Raw genomic sequence first — 15,658 nt, 5'->3', positions numbered from 1 at the left:
TTGGTGTTTGATGTTGGTGGGGGGGGGGAGAAAAGGTTGAGGGTGAAATAATGGTGGTGGTGATGCGATGGAGCTCCAGTTGTTCTGGTTCGGGACTGGAAACTTTCGAGGTCGCGCTCCGGATGGCGAACGCGCTTAACACAGCTGGAGGGAACCTTAATTTTCTACGTCAGCGCCAGCGGCAGTGATTGACATACAGACAGTAACACCGCCCGATTCCATATCAACAAATATATATTCATTCATTACCAGCATGCGATACTTGTGCTGTGCGTTGGAAGACTTGTATTCTTATCTTTACATCCCTAAAGCTACTGTACTGTCACCATACAAAGCGCAATATCCATACTCGACACAGATATTAGGTACCTCGTACAAGGTATTCTCCTGTCTGCCAACCCTCGAAGGATGAAGCGCCATTATATCCACAAGAGCTTCGTGTCAAGCTCTCAGAGCTTAAGCCAGGAAGAACAACAGTCCTTTGCAGCTAGTGCTGTCTTCCTCGCACTTCTACGACGTATCCGCTGCTACAAACTCCCATCTAACCTCTTTTCCCTGTTACTATACAGTCGTCGGCGACCCTCGGGTTGCTGCTACATGCTCTGCATCGAGCGTGCGCCAGACGAGTCCCGTTGATGCTGGCCATGACTATGGGGGGCAAAGCAGACAAAACGATTCCCAGCTTCCAGCCTTTCCTGCGAAATACACCCACCGATATGGAAACGGGGCCTCTGACCTAGAAATTCTACCCTCTTCCAACTGATATCCTTAGTGCACCCAGCCATAAAGTTCGGCTTAGCCGCAGAACACCTGGAAGGATTTCTTCGGACACGGTACCCTACTGCTACTAGGCCTCTGTCCCAGTACTAACTTATGACTTATAAACTCCACAGTTTGATCTGTTTAGGGGCACTGCCCTGGAAGTCAAAGAAGGATCTCAGCCTTGTGTACTTTGCACTGAACAAGGCTGTATCACGTGTGCAATGTCACGCCCCGGATCCCCGTCACCTGGGAGATCTGCCCCTGAGATATAAAACTCGTCCTATTGCCCCATGCAATACGTAGTCCCTAGAATGTAAATATTGGGATTCTGCCCCCGGTGTAGTGGCTCGTGGTGCTTTTTACTCTAATAGCTGAAAAACAATCTATACACCTTGCACTTATAGCCTCGTACGCACGGTAGTAAGCCGATGGGCAGGAATTGGGTTGGCCTGCCAGTTTCCCTTTCGCCCTACTTCCACAGCATAAAGCACATATTCCCCAGACCTGTTGTCGAGAGGGCAGGCTGTTTCTGTTCTGTAACTTAGTCGTTCATCTCATGTTACCACTCTGTACTAGTCCGAGTACTGGTACTCGAGTACAAATTCCTCAACTATTTACACGAGGAATAGTCTGTTTCAGAATAGCAAAAAGCCACACCTGTCAGCTTTGATTGGCTCATAACGTTTATCCCGATCGTGGTGGATGTGGCTGACACTGATCTGCTGCCCCGAATTGAATACGCTTATTCGCTGATCCGGTACTCTGTAACCTCTAACCTGATTGCAGCGCGACATGCGACCACCTGGCATTCTTTCATTTACCAAGGATAAAAACAATTCTTGCTAGTCCAGCTTCACTGCCTACTGCCTAACTGTCGAATTCACTCCCTGCTTTTACGAGACAACAAGCATCTCCGGTTCTCGCCTCTCCCCAGTTGTATATTAATATAACATGAGTATGGCTTCCTAGGGCCCGGTCAGGAGCACGCGCCCCAAATGTGGCACCGCAACAATAATAATATCATATGCAACAACCAACATCTCTCCATAACAACAACCGCCATTTCACCAAAGAAAATCGCCAAACTCCCCGGCTTTGTGGCCCCGTTGGTCCCCAGATAATCCCACCTCGGACCGGAATATACTAGAAATATCGAACTGCATCTCCAGGCAAGCGGGTGGCCGTGGCCGCATCCCCTTTAATGGCCGCGAAGAGCTCCTAATCATCTCAACACCCTCCCAACGCTTCCGCACCAACCTTCCTCAACACCATGGCGGACCACGAGCACGGCGAGCCGGTAGAACCTGGGTCTCCCAGAGACACAAGGGAATCTACTGCGGAGACCTCTGATCATGAAAATGTAAGAGTTCTTGTCCTTCGCAACCTCCGGCTCATCCCTCCGGTGTCTGCATTCCAGTACCACCAGGACATGGCTAACGACACTTGTTCCCGTAGGACACGTTCGAGGATGCCAACGATACCGCAGAAATTAACTCGGCGAAGATGGCAACTGTAGTAAAGACACGATCTCTCACTAAACGGCGATCATCCTCCGTCAAGAGCACCGCACAAGACTCGATCACCGAAGCTCCCCCAGTCCCCGATATCCCTGACATGGAAGCGAACGGCGATGCAAAAAATGTTGAAGGAGACTCCGCACAACCCAAATCTCCTCTCCTAACTTCTCGCCGCCTTTCGACAAGCTCCCTCGATAATGTCAGCCTTGATGAGGATGGGACAGCAGCGAAACCTGCCACTCCTCCTAAAGGTATAACTATCACATCACATTCGATCCATCATCAACGCAGGCTAGCGGCTAATGAGTTTTAGATGTGGCAGAAGATTCAAAGCCGCCCGACGTCCCCCCAAAGAAGTCATCCTTTCAAGGGTTATCTGGTGTGCTCCCATCAGGACCTTGGTCTCCTCCTCCTCAAGCTCCTTCAGCTTCGATGATGCATGGTGGCCCGCCCCCGCCCCCGTCAAGGAAATTAACAAGTCCCTTCTCCTGGCTCTCACGGAATTCATCATCAGCTCCCAAGGAACCGGTGACGTCTCCACTACCGCCCTCCATCAACACGAACGAACGAAGAAACACTGGGTCATCAATCGCGACAGTTGCCAGCAATCCCGAGATGATGCTAAGCAAATTGGAAGAAGGGGACGAGTCGGACAGCGCGAATGGGAATACGAAACCTGTACGACACAGCTTAAGAGACCGCTTCAAGCTCGTAAGGATGCGCGAAGAGGCAGGCATAACTGGTTTAGGAGAGGAAGATAAGAGTGGAAGCGCATTAGCCGGACTAGTCCAACGGGGTAGCCAAAGCACAATATCAGAGGATCGTGATGGACCCCTCGTTGCGCCATCTCCCTCCACGCCAAATCATCCCACGAGTCCAAATCCAGCCACCGCCAACCCGGCTCTAGCCCCAGGGACTGCGTCGGGTATATCTGCCGGCCCTTCTGCAATGAGCGACCCATCCGCACCTGTTGATTGGGATCTGTGGCAGTCGGTCGTATATGAAGGTCCAGCAGCAGTGGCTAGAACAAGCGCGGAGGAGTTAAATAGAGCTATAGCGACCGGTATCCCACATGCTATACGCGGCGTGGTATGGCAGGTACTTGCTCAGAGCAAAAATGAAGACTTAGAGACCGTGTACCGGGATCTCGTGGTACGGGGCACGGATAAGGAAAAGGATAGGATGAGTGCATCGAGCGGGGCTGCGAGCATGGCCAACAGTACAGCCTCTGTCAATGGCAAGGAAAAGGACGAAGTGGCATCATCAGCATCGTCAATCCATTCGGATCAATCTGCGCCGGTACAGACCCAGCTAAATGGGTTGAGATCCCCTAGCCCGCCGAAGGATCCAGATGCCCTATCAAAGGCGCAGGCCGCTTCGATGGCACAAAAGAAGTTAAAAGCCAAAGCGGATGCGGCTGCAATTCATAAACTTGAGAAGGCAATCCGGCGGGATCTAGGGGCACGAACGAGTTATTCCAAATTTGCTGCAGCCTCTGGGTTGCAGGAGGGCCTCTTTGGGTTGTGCAAGGCTTACGCGCTCTTCGATGAAGGCGTTGGATACGCCCAGGGCATGAATTTCCTGGCCATGCCTCTACTCTTTAACGTAAGATACCATGTCCCTATTCCTACTATAAGGTCCTAACATATCCTCAGATGCCGGAAGAAGAAGCTTTCTGTCTGCTAGTGCGGCTGATGAACCAATATCACTTGCGAGATTTATTTATTCAGGACATGCCCGGCCTACACATGCACCTCTATCAGTTTGAGCGATTATTAGAAGATTTTGAGCCGGCTCTATACTGCCATCTCCACCGTCGCCAAGTCACACCACACTTATACGCCACGCAATGGTTCCTAACGCTTTTCGCTTACCGGTTTCCCCTGCAACTAGTTCTTAGAATATACGATCTCATTCTCAGTGAAGGACTGGCAGCCATTCTGAAATTTGGAATCGTCCTTATGCAAAAGAATGCCCAGGCATTACTTGCCATGAATGATATGGTCGCACTCACGTCATTTTTGAAAGATCGGGTATTCGATGTGTACATCGACCAGGCGCCATCCGCAGGGTCAATTCTTGAATCGGGATTCTTTGGTAGCTCAGGTGCGAGCATCGATAAGGAGGTCTACCGAGCAGATCACCTGATCCAGGATGCATGTGCCGTTAAAATCACGCCAGAGTTGCTCAAAACCTACTCCACTGAATGGGAAGAAAAGAACCGGTTGGAGAAAGAGCGCGAGCTGGAACTTGAGACGCTAAAGGCGTCAAATCACGCATTTAGTCTTAAGATACGAAGACTGGAAGAGAGAGTGCAAGATCATGATACAGAGCATGCAGCTCTTGCGACCGAGCTAGTCCGAACGAAGGTCGACGATGAGGAATTAAGGGATGAGAATGAGTCGCTGAAGGGACAGGTCCAAGAGCTTCGAATCGTAGTCCAGAAACAACCCGAGGAGGTTGAAGAGCGGCTGAAGAGCGAGATGGAGCGTCTGATGAAGAGAAACCAAGAAGTCCACGAGGAGAACACCAAACTGGAAGAGGAGATGAGCGAGATGGAGAAGACTCTTGTGGAGACTAAGATGATGTACGCAGAGGTATGTCGCCAACCCCCTTGATCCCCATATACCAACCACCTACTAAAACCAAATACCAGATCAACTCCCAGTACGAGGCTCTTACTCGGAAATGGACCGATCTCCGAAAAGCACTCGATTGATTCACCACACAAGTGTCTCTCTATTGTATCCACAGCTCCACCTTTAACTTCCCCTCTTGTATTTCAACCCCGACCTCTTAAACAGCACGGTCGATTTGGCTTAGCGACGCATACATTGCATGGAAAAGTAGAACCTGTGATATCCCCCCTTTTTTGTCTTCCCCTCCGCCTCTGGTGGCATAGTCATTATGTATGTTATGATGGATCTTGCATTGATAGCTGGACTGTGAACATGTGGAAAATTAGCTGTATAAAAATAGCGCGTGGAGGAATAAGGGTTGCAGAATTAAACAACAATGAACAATTAAATTAAATATTTTTAAATGAGTTTTTTTGAAATTGTGTTTTTCGTTTTTGGGTTGAGAGATAGTCCGGAGGGGTGACGACGTTGTTTGTAACATAAGACGTCACCAAGTCATGGTCAGATATTCGTGTAACTTGAATACCTCAGTTTCAGTAAGGTATTTGTATAATATGAATATATCAATTTCAGTTAGATATTTATAAGACCTGAATACTCCAATTTTAGCTAGATATTCGTACGATTTAAATATCTCAATTTTAGTTCGATATTTAATACTACTTGAATACTTCAATTTTAGCTAGATATTCGTAGAGTTTGAATATCTCAATTTTAGTTAGATATTTATACGATATCAGATTTATATCTAGGTAATGGCCGTTGGGCCTTGTATACTGGCGAAAGGAGTTTTGCACCAAAGTCGCCCAAGAATGCACCATACTTGGCCTTACCCCGTAGAGTCCCATAGAATGTCTGCGTGTCCAATCCCATCCGATCATTTGTACGTCGTAAGATTATATGGAGTAGCGCTTTGATATATATCCGGGGGTACAAGGTACAAGTACCGTCGCCGTCGCCTTCCGCCCCGCCTTTAAATCAATAGCCGAAGCCACCCGGCAACCCCATGAACAACAGGATGGAGCCTCAACTTTTGCGTAGCTAAGCTTCCACAGCTGGTGGCAATAAAATACATGCATACACTCAGACATATTCAGATATGCGGCAGCTCAGGAATCGAATTATCTTTACCTAGAGTAACCTATGATTCGGAATCATGCCACCAAAACGACCCCATCCAGATGACTCCAACGAGACTTCTGAACGGACGGGGACCGTGACCTTCTCCCGGAGTCGAGCTTGTAAGGGCAAAACTTCTCCCCCATTTATCCAATTGCCTAGTCGCTAACGTAATAATTCCATGTCCTTAGGTGCTGAATGCAAAAAGCATAAGATCAGGTGCGAGTGGAAAGCTGGCCAGGCCAGCTGTGCCAAATGCCACAGAAGTGGGGTTGAATGCATTACCCCGGACTTTTCTCAGCGATTTATTGAGGAAGATACTGCGTAAGTTAACTTTATGATTTTGTGTTGCTGCTATGTATTCCCTTTCGGTGACTAATATTTCGATAGGTGGAAGGCCGCGACAAGTGCCAACATTGAGGAATTGCAAGCAGCCGTTTCTCATATCCTCCAACTCAATCTTCTCCCAGACCTGGCTTCATACCAGGCTCGGAACATCAAACATGCTTCAAGTAACTCGCCACGACCTTTGGCTCCTTTGCCGCCTGATGAAGGCAGTCGGTCAACGGCAAAAATGCCGGCACCTTCCATAGCCATGACAAGGGAAAACTCTCAAGAGCCCGAGGTCGAGCATGGAGGAGAGATAGTCCCCGCCCCAATGCGCAGTCTTTATGAACTTACAAGGCTGAAAGTTTTGGGTAACGGTGCTGCTGGGAAATCAAAAGGATCATTATTGGCGGATGACTTTATCTCGCGGGGAGTTATCACTCTCGGCGAGGCAGAAGAGCTATTCGCACATTACTACCAGAAAATGAACCAGTATCTCTGGGCTGGGCTCCTTCTCACTCACGATAATTTAGAATCTCTGAGGCATTCATCTTCAATGCTCTGTACCGTCATCCTCACTGTTGCTGCTATCCACAAGCCGAACAAGGCAGCTTGTCTCGACAAGTGCTATGCCGAGCTCGTGTCACTTGTAAGCGCCAATGCTCTTTCACGCTACAACTCACTGGACGACCTCCGCGCCCTGGCTCTAGGTGCCTTCTACCTACCAACATTGAGCTGGAGACTCTGTAGGCAAGCTGTCAGTATCGCCACAGAGATGAACCTCCATCGCAGCTTCCAGAAATTGACGCAACCAACAACTGACCATCATGAGAGTGCCCGGATTTGGTATGTACTGTTCGTCTGCGATCGCCAATTCAGCATCGCATATGGCCGCCCACCAATGACAATGGAAGATGCCGCTATCAAGAACTACGAGCGAATTTTACAGGGTCCTGAGGTTCTCCCTGGCGATGTCAGACTTGGCGCACAAGTCGCCTTGTTTAGTATTTTAACAGATGCGTATCAACGATTTGGGACGGATATGGATCAAATATTGACGGAGGATGACTTTGCACGATTGCGGACATTCAATGTTGCGGTAGAGGAATGGAGACTTGTGTGGAAACGGAGGTCAGGTAAGACAACATCCTCCATTACATTCTTTTCCTGCAAAATCCCATTATAAGTTATCTCTACGCTTTGGCGCTGGAGTTGATGATAGATCCAAATGCTAATTGTAATCGCCAACAGATGATAGTCCTTTCATCGGAACTTACCCCTCGAAAGGTGTGGTTCTCTACTATTATTTCGCACGGTTCCAATTGAACTCTCTTGCATTTCGCGGCATGACTTCCTTATCAGCTGCCCCATTAGCCATCGAGCGCAAAGAAGCTGCCAACATTGCGATATCTGCTGCTATTTCCACCTTAAGCCTAATTGTGGATGAGCCAGATCTCTGCTCCGGCCTCGCGTGTGTTCCTGTCTTCACTCATACGATGATTGCGTTTTGCGCTGCGTTCTTACTTCAAGTCGCGGCTCGGTGGGGCAATTCAGAAACTCTCAGCATCGATGTTCGACAAGTTCTCGCGCACGTGGGAAGAGTTGCGAATGTCATGGATGAAGTGAAGCAGAGTATAGGGGAGAGTCACCTTGTACGACATATGGCCTTGGGCTTCCGGAAAATGTTGAAGAATTTCAGAGTTCTTGAACCGGAGAATGGAGTCATGCACGCACAACATAGTACAAACACACCAATACCGCTGGCCGACGGCCATGGGTTGAATATGATGCAATACCAACCACAAAACCAACACCCACAACAAGTAAATGGGGAGTTCTCGGAGTTTCAAGAGTTTGACCAGGGAGATAATGGGGAGACGCCTCCGACGGACTTCTTATTGAGCATGATGCACGAAATTAAAGGGACTTATGGTTTTGGGTTCGATGAGCAATTACTGAACCCATTGGATCCAGCGAATATGATTAGGTGGTAATAGAGCACGGCATGCTTCGATAGTTGTACCAATATATACCAAATATCTAGAAACCCAACAAAGCGCCAACAGAAGATTGCGTCAGGGATCTATGTTATTTCACTTATTCTATTTTCTTATATACACAAGGTGACATACGCCACTACTTATAGCTTGGACTTCTCCCGCACCGACTTCATATCATCATCGCCCATGGTGGAAGGCACAAATCGATCCAGATCCAAGGTATTCACGAGGCCAGGATGGGCCTCCTCCAGACTGTTAATGCCAACCAGGCGCATTGAGGTCTCAAGCTCATCTCTCATAACTACACCGAGAATCACCACGTTAGCATGGATGCGACCGCAGGGGACCGGTTAGAATTCAATCTGATGGGGGAAGCAACTTACTCTCAATGAAATGTTCCACACCTTCCGCGCCGTAATTAACAGCGTAGAGGAAGGGTCTTCCCATACCAACAGCCTTTGCACCCAAGCAAAGGCACTTCAGGATATCGGTACCACGCCGAATCCCACTGTCGACGAAGATCTCCATGCGGGAGAATACTTCAGGACAGAGGCGGTTAAGCTCCAGGAGAGTGAGAATAGATGGTGGTGATCTGAAATTCCGCTCAGCTTCCCTTCTCTAGATATAAGCGAATAAGGGGCGGGGGAGACTCACGTATCTAGATTCCGACCTCCATGGTTACTCAGAACGACGCCATCAAGGCCATAATCCATCGCCAGTTTCACATCTGATGCCGACTGTACCCCTTTCAATACGATGGGCAGTTTCGTCGACCTCCGTAGCCACTTCACATCCTTCCAGCTCAAAGTCGGGTCGATGTAGCCGCCCATAGTCCGTCCCAATCCACCCCCCTTATTATCGTTTCGTGCAGTTGCGCCACTATTAGGTACTCGTTGCAGAGCTGCGGCATCTGCTTTTACTCGCTCATCGGCCTCGCGTTTGCCAGGGACGGGGGCGTCTACTGTAACCATTATAGCTTTGACTCCGGCTGCCTCAACTTCGGCGAGGAGCTTCTCGGAGGCGGCACGGTCTTTGTTGACATAAAGCTGGAAGAAAAAGGGGTGGTTTGGTTGCGTGCTAGTTATCTCGCCAACGGGAAATGATGCGTTGCTAGAGATCTGGTCCTCATCATTACTATGGGTATTCTCAAGTGTTAGACCGCGATATCACTTACACATTGCGCCACGCCTTTTGTTGCGCAACCGGCTGCTAACGCCTTTTCCCCATCGGGATGCACTAACTTCGCCATTGCAGCAGGACTAACGAAGAACGGTAAATCGACTTCGCACCCAAGGATCTTCGTCTTGGTGCTAGCATGCTTTACATCCCTCATAAGCCGCGGTCGGAACCAAATCCTATCAAACATGGACTTGTTTGCGTCCCTGGTAATAAGATCTGTCGCCGCCGAAGAATAGAACGCCCATGTCTTTGCTGTCACAGTTCTGGAAGCCACCCCCTCGAAATCGTAGCTATTGATCAAGGTCTGAAGGGGAGGTTTAGCCCCGACTTCAATGGCGCGCGTCTCTGTGGGCGGCGGTTTGAGCCATTCTGGGTCAGAGGCCGCCGCATCTGCGGTATTGAACTTCCCTTTATTGTCCTCTCGACGGAGATTGGTTGATAATAGTGATGGGGCGTGAATGGAGTTGTATGCCTCAGATGCATCACGGCCTGCGTATTTGTAGATGACTATTTCAAGCTGGTCAGTTTCGTTTCTTGAAGAGTCATCGTTAATATATTATGCAGTATCTCTCACTCACTTGCTGCCCCGCCTGGATGCTGCGGCGCAAATTCTGTCAAATTCCAGACATTATCGTTGACCACCAGCCAGCAATCCTGATCCGAGTTATGCTTCTTGATCTCGTCGACCCGTATCTCCTTGTCGTTCGCCATTGCTAATTCCAAAATTTACTCCTTGGCTACACAATAAACACCAGAAAGCAAAACAAAAAAAGTTATCGAAGGTGCGTCACAGGGTTCACCTCTCAACCAATCCTTGGAGCTTGATTTCCCCAACTTTAACAGCTCAGCTTGGGGATTTCATAGCGCTCCCTCGGCGTCGGAAGAAATGCGCGGTAGGTGGATTCGGCTTTTGTCGGCCAAGCTCCGAGATATCTCGGAGCCACTCCGACCCCCCCCAACTCTGTCTATCACTTTGCTGATCATTTTGCTAAGGAATAAACTGGAAGACATCGGGATTAGCTATTTCTCGGCGGCTCTTGGATATCAACTTCCAAGGACTTATAATCAAACTTTCCCGAGGGTATTATTCTTCTAATACTTGCATCCCAAAGCCATCTAGTCACTCAATTCAACCTTTCAAGCCGCTCACTCATCATGCGTATTCTTATTACGGGCGCCGCGGGGTTCGTTGGCCAAATTCTTGCCAAAGAGCTTCTGAATGATCCAAATCACACCCTCATTCTCACTGATATCACCGAGCCGCCTATTCCTCGCGGGTCAAAACACCCTCAAAATGCAAAATCAATAAAGGCAGATCTTTTTGAGGATTCCGCCAGTGTGGTCGACAAGTCTCTCGACGCTGTCTACATTTTCCACGGAATCATGTCTTCTGGCGCAGAGTCAAACTTCGAACTAGGAATGCGAGTTAATGTCGACGCCACCCGCCATCTACTAGATAGCCTTAGGAAGACTTGTCCCGGTGTCCGCGTTATCTATGCGTCGAGCCAAGCAGTTTATGGCCTCCCACTCCCAACACCAGTAACCGAAGCCATTCTACCATTGCCATCCACTTCTTATGGGTGTCAGAAGATCATCTGCGAAAATTTGATCAACGACTACACCCGTCGGGGCTTTATCAATGGCTTCTCTTTACGCTTTCCTACCATCTCTGTTCGCCCCGGAACGCCAACCGCGGCGGCGTCTTCTTTCATTTCTGGCATCATCCGAGAGCCATTAAATGGAGAAGAGTGCATCGTACCTATCAAAGACCGCGCTTGGAGACATTGGATGTCTTCACCAAAGACCCTAATATATAACCTTTGCGTCGTTCTCCAATTACCACGTGGCTCACTCCCCCTTCACGGGAGGCAGGTGAACGTCCCTGGGTTCGCAGTTACGGTGCAGGATATGATGGATGCTTTGGCAGAGGTTGGTGGAAAGGATAAGCTCCAGCTTCTGAGAGAGGAGGATGATGAGCTCGTGAAGCCAATTTTATACTCATGGCCCGATGAGTTTGATAACACTCTGGGTCTCAAGTTGGGAATGAAGCAGGATAAGTCTTTCGTCCAGTCTGTGCTTGATTACAAGGAGACTCTTGAGGAATCAAAAAGGAGTGTAAATGGAACTTCATCACTGCCATTGACGAATGGGAGTAAAGTTAACGGTGTGAATGGCGTGAATGGTGTTGTACCAGTAGATGGGCCCAAGGCTATAAAAGTCTAGATCTGATTTTCTCACGGCACTAGAATTTGTATGTAGATAAGATCTTTACTTTTATGCATTTAGACATTTAGATACCTTTCATAGTAATTATATGGGATTTTCGCTACATTTAATATGCTGCTACAAGGGTGTTCTAGTTGCTGCCACTGATAATAATAGCACGTTAAATTTTATGAATTAATCATAGTTGTTTATCAAACAACCCCCAAGTAACTCACATTTGTCATTCATATCTGTCTATATGTATTATGCAGCTGACTTGCTGCTTGTGGAAGTTTGAGTTCTTAGGACCCTGGACTAAAGTGGTCAATATTATGACCACTTCCGCCTGTGGCTGGGAATCCAATCTCATCTCATCGCTCCTTCTCCGACTTACTGACTTACCGCTGTTCCCTCTGGAAATATGAGTTTTAAATCAGAATATACAATTAATCAAATCTAATTTCAGTGGTATTCTATACTAACAGTCTATGCTTTTCCTGTTGACCCCATCCAGTCCATGTGTGTCTCGATCACCTTTTGCATGGCTAAGGTTCCTTCATCAATCAATGCAGTGAGAGAAATCTTGCCCGCCTTCTCCGCCTGGAGCTTTGTATACTCCTGGTTCATTGCACCATTAATATTACATTTTGACATGCCGGCCGCAATACATTTCTGAAACAGCGCCTCATCAAAGTCGTCCTCGCTTGCGCCATGCAACACCAACCCCACACGATCTCCAACGGCCTTCTCGATGCCTTTCAGTCGCTCAAAGTCCAGCTGTGGTCCTTTTGGGCCATATTTTCCGTGAACATTGCCAAAGGCTGGCGCGAGCCATTGGATCCCCAATGCGACAAACTCCTCAGCTTGCGTTGGCGTGGTCAACACCTCGTCAAGGTCGACGGTATCGGCCACGCCGTCCTCGCCCCCATTAATGCGACCTGGCTCAGCTTCAGTGATGACGCCCCTTTCGTTACAATAGGCAACAAGCTCTTTCGTTAATCGCATATTCTCCTCCTTCTCATAATGGCTCATATCGACCATAATACCATCAAAACCACCCATATCTACCGCGCGTCTGATAATCTCTGGCGACTGTGCGTGGTCCATATGCACCGCTATTGGGACGGAAGCATTGTCTGCTGCTTCCGCCGCGGCGTGAGGAAGAATCCCGCCAGCATATTCAATTGCCCAAGGGAAAAGCTGAATTATGGCTGGTGATTTCTTTGCTTCTGCGGCCCGGACTGATGCTAAGATGCCTTCAAGGTTGTAGCAACACATGGCTGGCACGGCATATTTGCCCGCGCGTGCGGCATCAACAATCGCCAGTGCTCGATTGTTCTTTATCTTGTCGACCATTTTTGAGTTTGGGAATGTTGCTGCTCAATTTGCGGGGAAGTGATTTGTGCAGGATATTCTCGGCGGTGCGGGGAATTGCTGCGATCAATAGTCTTGATCAACTGTGACAAATGTTGCGGCTTTGCTTATTTTTACTTGTTATTGCTATTGTGCTCCAAGACCTTGATATGTGTTGTGTCCGTCTGGTAAGGTCCACATCTATTCAATCTTTCTTCTATCTACGGCGTCGAAACACTTGGGTGTCATTCGGAGCGGGGCCGACAGCCGGTAGTTCGGGGTTCTCTCTAAAAAACAAGGTTTCTTCAAGTCGGAGTACCACCGAGTCTCGGTTTTCATCCGCCATGCCTGTAAGTTTGCCCCTAGCCCCCTTTTTCGTGGGGTTGAAGTTTTTGGGCCTGGAACGTGGGGACCCCAGGCAGGGGAAGATCTTCTCCGCGTTCAACCAGCTATGACTAGTGGATATTGATGATCTATATAGCATTGTAATCATTCGCTCTTCTCCTGGTTCATTCTGACATTTGACAAGGCTTCTCGAGGAAATCTTTATTCCTGCCCTTTTATCTCCAAGTTATCTTCACAGCGTGAGGATTCGATTCAATATGGGCGTCAGTATTCCGGAAAAAGATGGCGAGAGCGTCAATATCGAATATGCCGCTGGAATAAGTGAAAAGGTTGTTGATCCACAGCGTGCGAGATTGCCAGAAGTTCTCCAGCAATTTTCAGATGAGGAACTGGCTTCGATGGAGAAAAAGCTAGTCCGCAAGGTGGACTTCCGAATTCTCCCTATTTTGGTCCTCCTCTTTTTATTGAATATCTTGGATCGAAATGCAATTGCCAATGCTCGTTTGGGGACCTTTGAAGAAGACCTGGGATTGAGTGGAGTACAATACCAGGTAAGTGTGATTTTGAGGGCTTATTGACGCAAATATGAATGCCCTGCTAATATGAGATGGAATTTAGACCACTGTTATGGTTCTCTGGGCTGGTTATATTACAATGATGATGTATGATCCCTATCTTGCTTTACCTTGCTCATTCCCTTCCAGAGTGTCATGAGAGCTAACCTTCACGAAGTCCCTCGAACATGCTTCTATCTATCTTCAAGCCTAGAATTTATCTCCCAACTGTGGTTATCATTTGGGGTATTGTAAGTCCATAGTTAAGTTAGTGGTTAGCAACTTGGGTCAAGTTACTAATTCAATAACAGGTATCAGGGGCGACCGGTTTCGTCCATAACTATGCTGGGGCCGTAGTACTTCGTTTCTTAGTTGGTGTAACAGAAGGTATGTGGATAGTCCTCCGTGCTGAGCACTACCCGTATCTTACTCTTCACAACAGCACCGTACTTCCCGGGATGTATCTTTTACCTCTCATGCTGGTACACGCGAGCCGAGCTTCCCTCACGCATTGCTATTTTCTATTCCGGCTATACCCTGGCATCTGCTTTTGGAGGACTTCTCGCTGCAGGAATCCTGGGTGGTATGGATGGGGCTGGTGGTTACCCAGGATGGGTAAGTCGAACGCATAACATCATCGTTTGGAGTATAACTAATGGCAAATAGCGCTGGATCTTCATTATCGAAGGAGCCCTTACGATTGTATTCGCATTCTTAGGATATCTCCTCCTACCAAACTATCCTCAAAACACTCCATGGCTCAGCCCCGAGGAGCGCGCGCTTGCTTCATATCGGCTTTCACATGAGGTTTCTGGCGAAAACGATGACGTGGAAGAATCGGTTTTCGTTGGCCTCAAGCAAGCTATTGTCGACCCGAAGGTGTGGCTTCTTGTTTTTATTCAGACGGCTGCCGTTGTTGGGATGAGCTTTACTTGTAAGTTGCCTTGCCTAACTCAACACTGGTATTATTTTACTAACATCTATAGATTTCTTCCCCACAATCGTCCAGACGCTTGGATACCGCCCAATTATCACTCTGCTCCTTACTGCCCCACCATACTTCGCCGCATTCTTCTTCTCCATCGCAAACTCGTGGCATAGCGGCAGGAGCAATCAGCGCACCCCCAATATCGTTTTTGCTTGTTGTATGAGCGCTATTGGGCAAATTATTTCAACCACTGTCCCCCAGACAGGAGGTCGATACTTCGTAAGTCTCGGCAATCCATAATCATAGTGGCTGTATATATTAACGTTTTTAGGCAATGTTTTTGCAAGCCATGGGCGCTTTCTCCGCCTTCCAAGTCATTCTCTCCTGGGTCTCTTCAACTATCCCGCGCCCCAAGGCGAAGCGCGCGGTTGCTTTGGCCTTGGCTACTGCAATCAGTAACGCTACTAACATCAGCACTGCTTACCTATACCCGAAGACAGATGGCCCCATGTATCGGAAAGGGTGCATTGTTCTCACGGTTGCCGAAGTGTCTTGCGCCGTTGCAGCTCTCGGACTCAGGTGGTGGCTGAAGAAAGACAACGATAAGGCTGATCGGGAAACTGGATCAGAGGGTGTTGAAAATGGAGAAGGCGCCTCCTTCAGATATGTTTTGTAAATAGTGGAGTTCCGTTGAGAATTCGTCATAGACGAGATCGGGCACCCTTGTCGT

General features: G+C 48.3%; 6 protein-coding genes across 6 annotated transcripts; 4 read left to right on the top strand and 2 right to left on the bottom strand.

The window, feature by feature from the left end:
* Window positions 1-2,032: 2,032 nt before the first annotated feature.
* Window positions 2,033-4,998, top strand: BP5553_00164 (Ypt of gyp1p; the record flags this gene model as incomplete). The annotated part of the gene is made up of 5 exons (XM_032008787.1): window positions 2,033-2,122; window positions 2,218-2,530; window positions 2,593-3,884; window positions 3,935-4,876; window positions 4,936-4,998. The coding sequence occupies 5 exons, from the start codon at window positions 2,033-2,035 to the stop codon at window positions 4,996-4,998; spliced, it is 2,700 nt and encodes an 899-aa protein (XP_031872841.1).
* Window positions 4,999-6,074: 1,076 nt separating this feature from the next.
* BP5553_00163 (uncharacterized protein) lies at window positions 6,075-8,358 on the top strand (the record flags this gene model as incomplete). The annotated part of the gene is made up of 4 exons (XM_032008786.1): window positions 6,075-6,159; window positions 6,229-6,361; window positions 6,428-7,500; window positions 7,616-8,358. The coding sequence occupies 4 exons, from the start codon at window positions 6,075-6,077 to the stop codon at window positions 8,356-8,358; spliced, it is 2,034 nt and encodes a 677-aa protein (XP_031872840.1).
* Window positions 8,359-8,504: 146 nt separating this feature from the next.
* BP5553_00162 (Uncharacterized protein) lies at window positions 8,505-10,254 on the bottom strand (the record flags this gene model as incomplete). The annotated part of the gene is made up of 5 exons (XM_032008785.1): window positions 8,505-8,665; window positions 8,748-8,956; window positions 9,019-9,482; window positions 9,539-10,050; window positions 10,122-10,254. 5 exons carry the CDS (start codon window positions 10,252-10,254, stop codon window positions 8,505-8,507), a joined length of 1,479 nt encoding a protein of 492 aa, XP_031872839.1.
* A 444-nt stretch (window positions 10,255-10,698) lies between these two features.
* Window positions 10,699-11,766, top strand: BP5553_00161 (uncharacterized protein; the record flags this gene model as incomplete). The annotated part of the gene is made up of 1 exon (XM_032008784.1): window positions 10,699-11,766. The coding sequence occupies one exon, from the start codon at window positions 10,699-10,701 to the stop codon at window positions 11,764-11,766; it is 1,068 nt and encodes a 355-aa protein (XP_031872838.1).
* Window positions 11,767-12,234: 468 nt separating this feature from the next.
* Window positions 12,235-13,104, bottom strand: BP5553_00160 (putative fructose-bisphosphate aldolase; the record flags this gene model as incomplete). Its single annotated transcript, XM_032008783.1, has 1 exon — window positions 12,235-13,104. The coding sequence occupies one exon, from the start codon at window positions 13,102-13,104 to the stop codon at window positions 12,235-12,237; it is 870 nt and encodes a 289-aa protein (XP_031872837.1).
* A 599-nt stretch (window positions 13,105-13,703) lies between these two features.
* Window positions 13,704-15,604, top strand: BP5553_00159 (Retrograde regulation protein 2; the record flags this gene model as incomplete). The annotated part of the gene is made up of 8 exons (XM_032008782.1): window positions 13,704-13,997; window positions 14,065-14,108; window positions 14,179-14,251; window positions 14,312-14,387; window positions 14,443-14,615; window positions 14,667-14,934; window positions 14,987-15,207; window positions 15,260-15,604. The coding sequence occupies 8 exons, from the start codon at window positions 13,704-13,706 to the stop codon at window positions 15,602-15,604; spliced, it is 1,494 nt and encodes a 497-aa protein (XP_031872836.1).
* Between the last annotated feature and the right edge of the window lie 54 nt (window positions 15,605-15,658).

The sequence above is a fragment of the Venustampulla echinocandica genome, assembly GCF_003357145.1.
Source record: "Venustampulla echinocandica strain BP 5553 chromosome Unknown scaffold_0, whole genome shotgun sequence".
In the NCBI taxonomy this organism is placed as follows: Eukaryota; Fungi; Ascomycota; class Leotiomycetes; order Helotiales; family Pleuroascaceae; genus Venustampulla; species Venustampulla echinocandica.
This window is presented reverse-complemented; position numbering and strand designations above follow the sequence as displayed.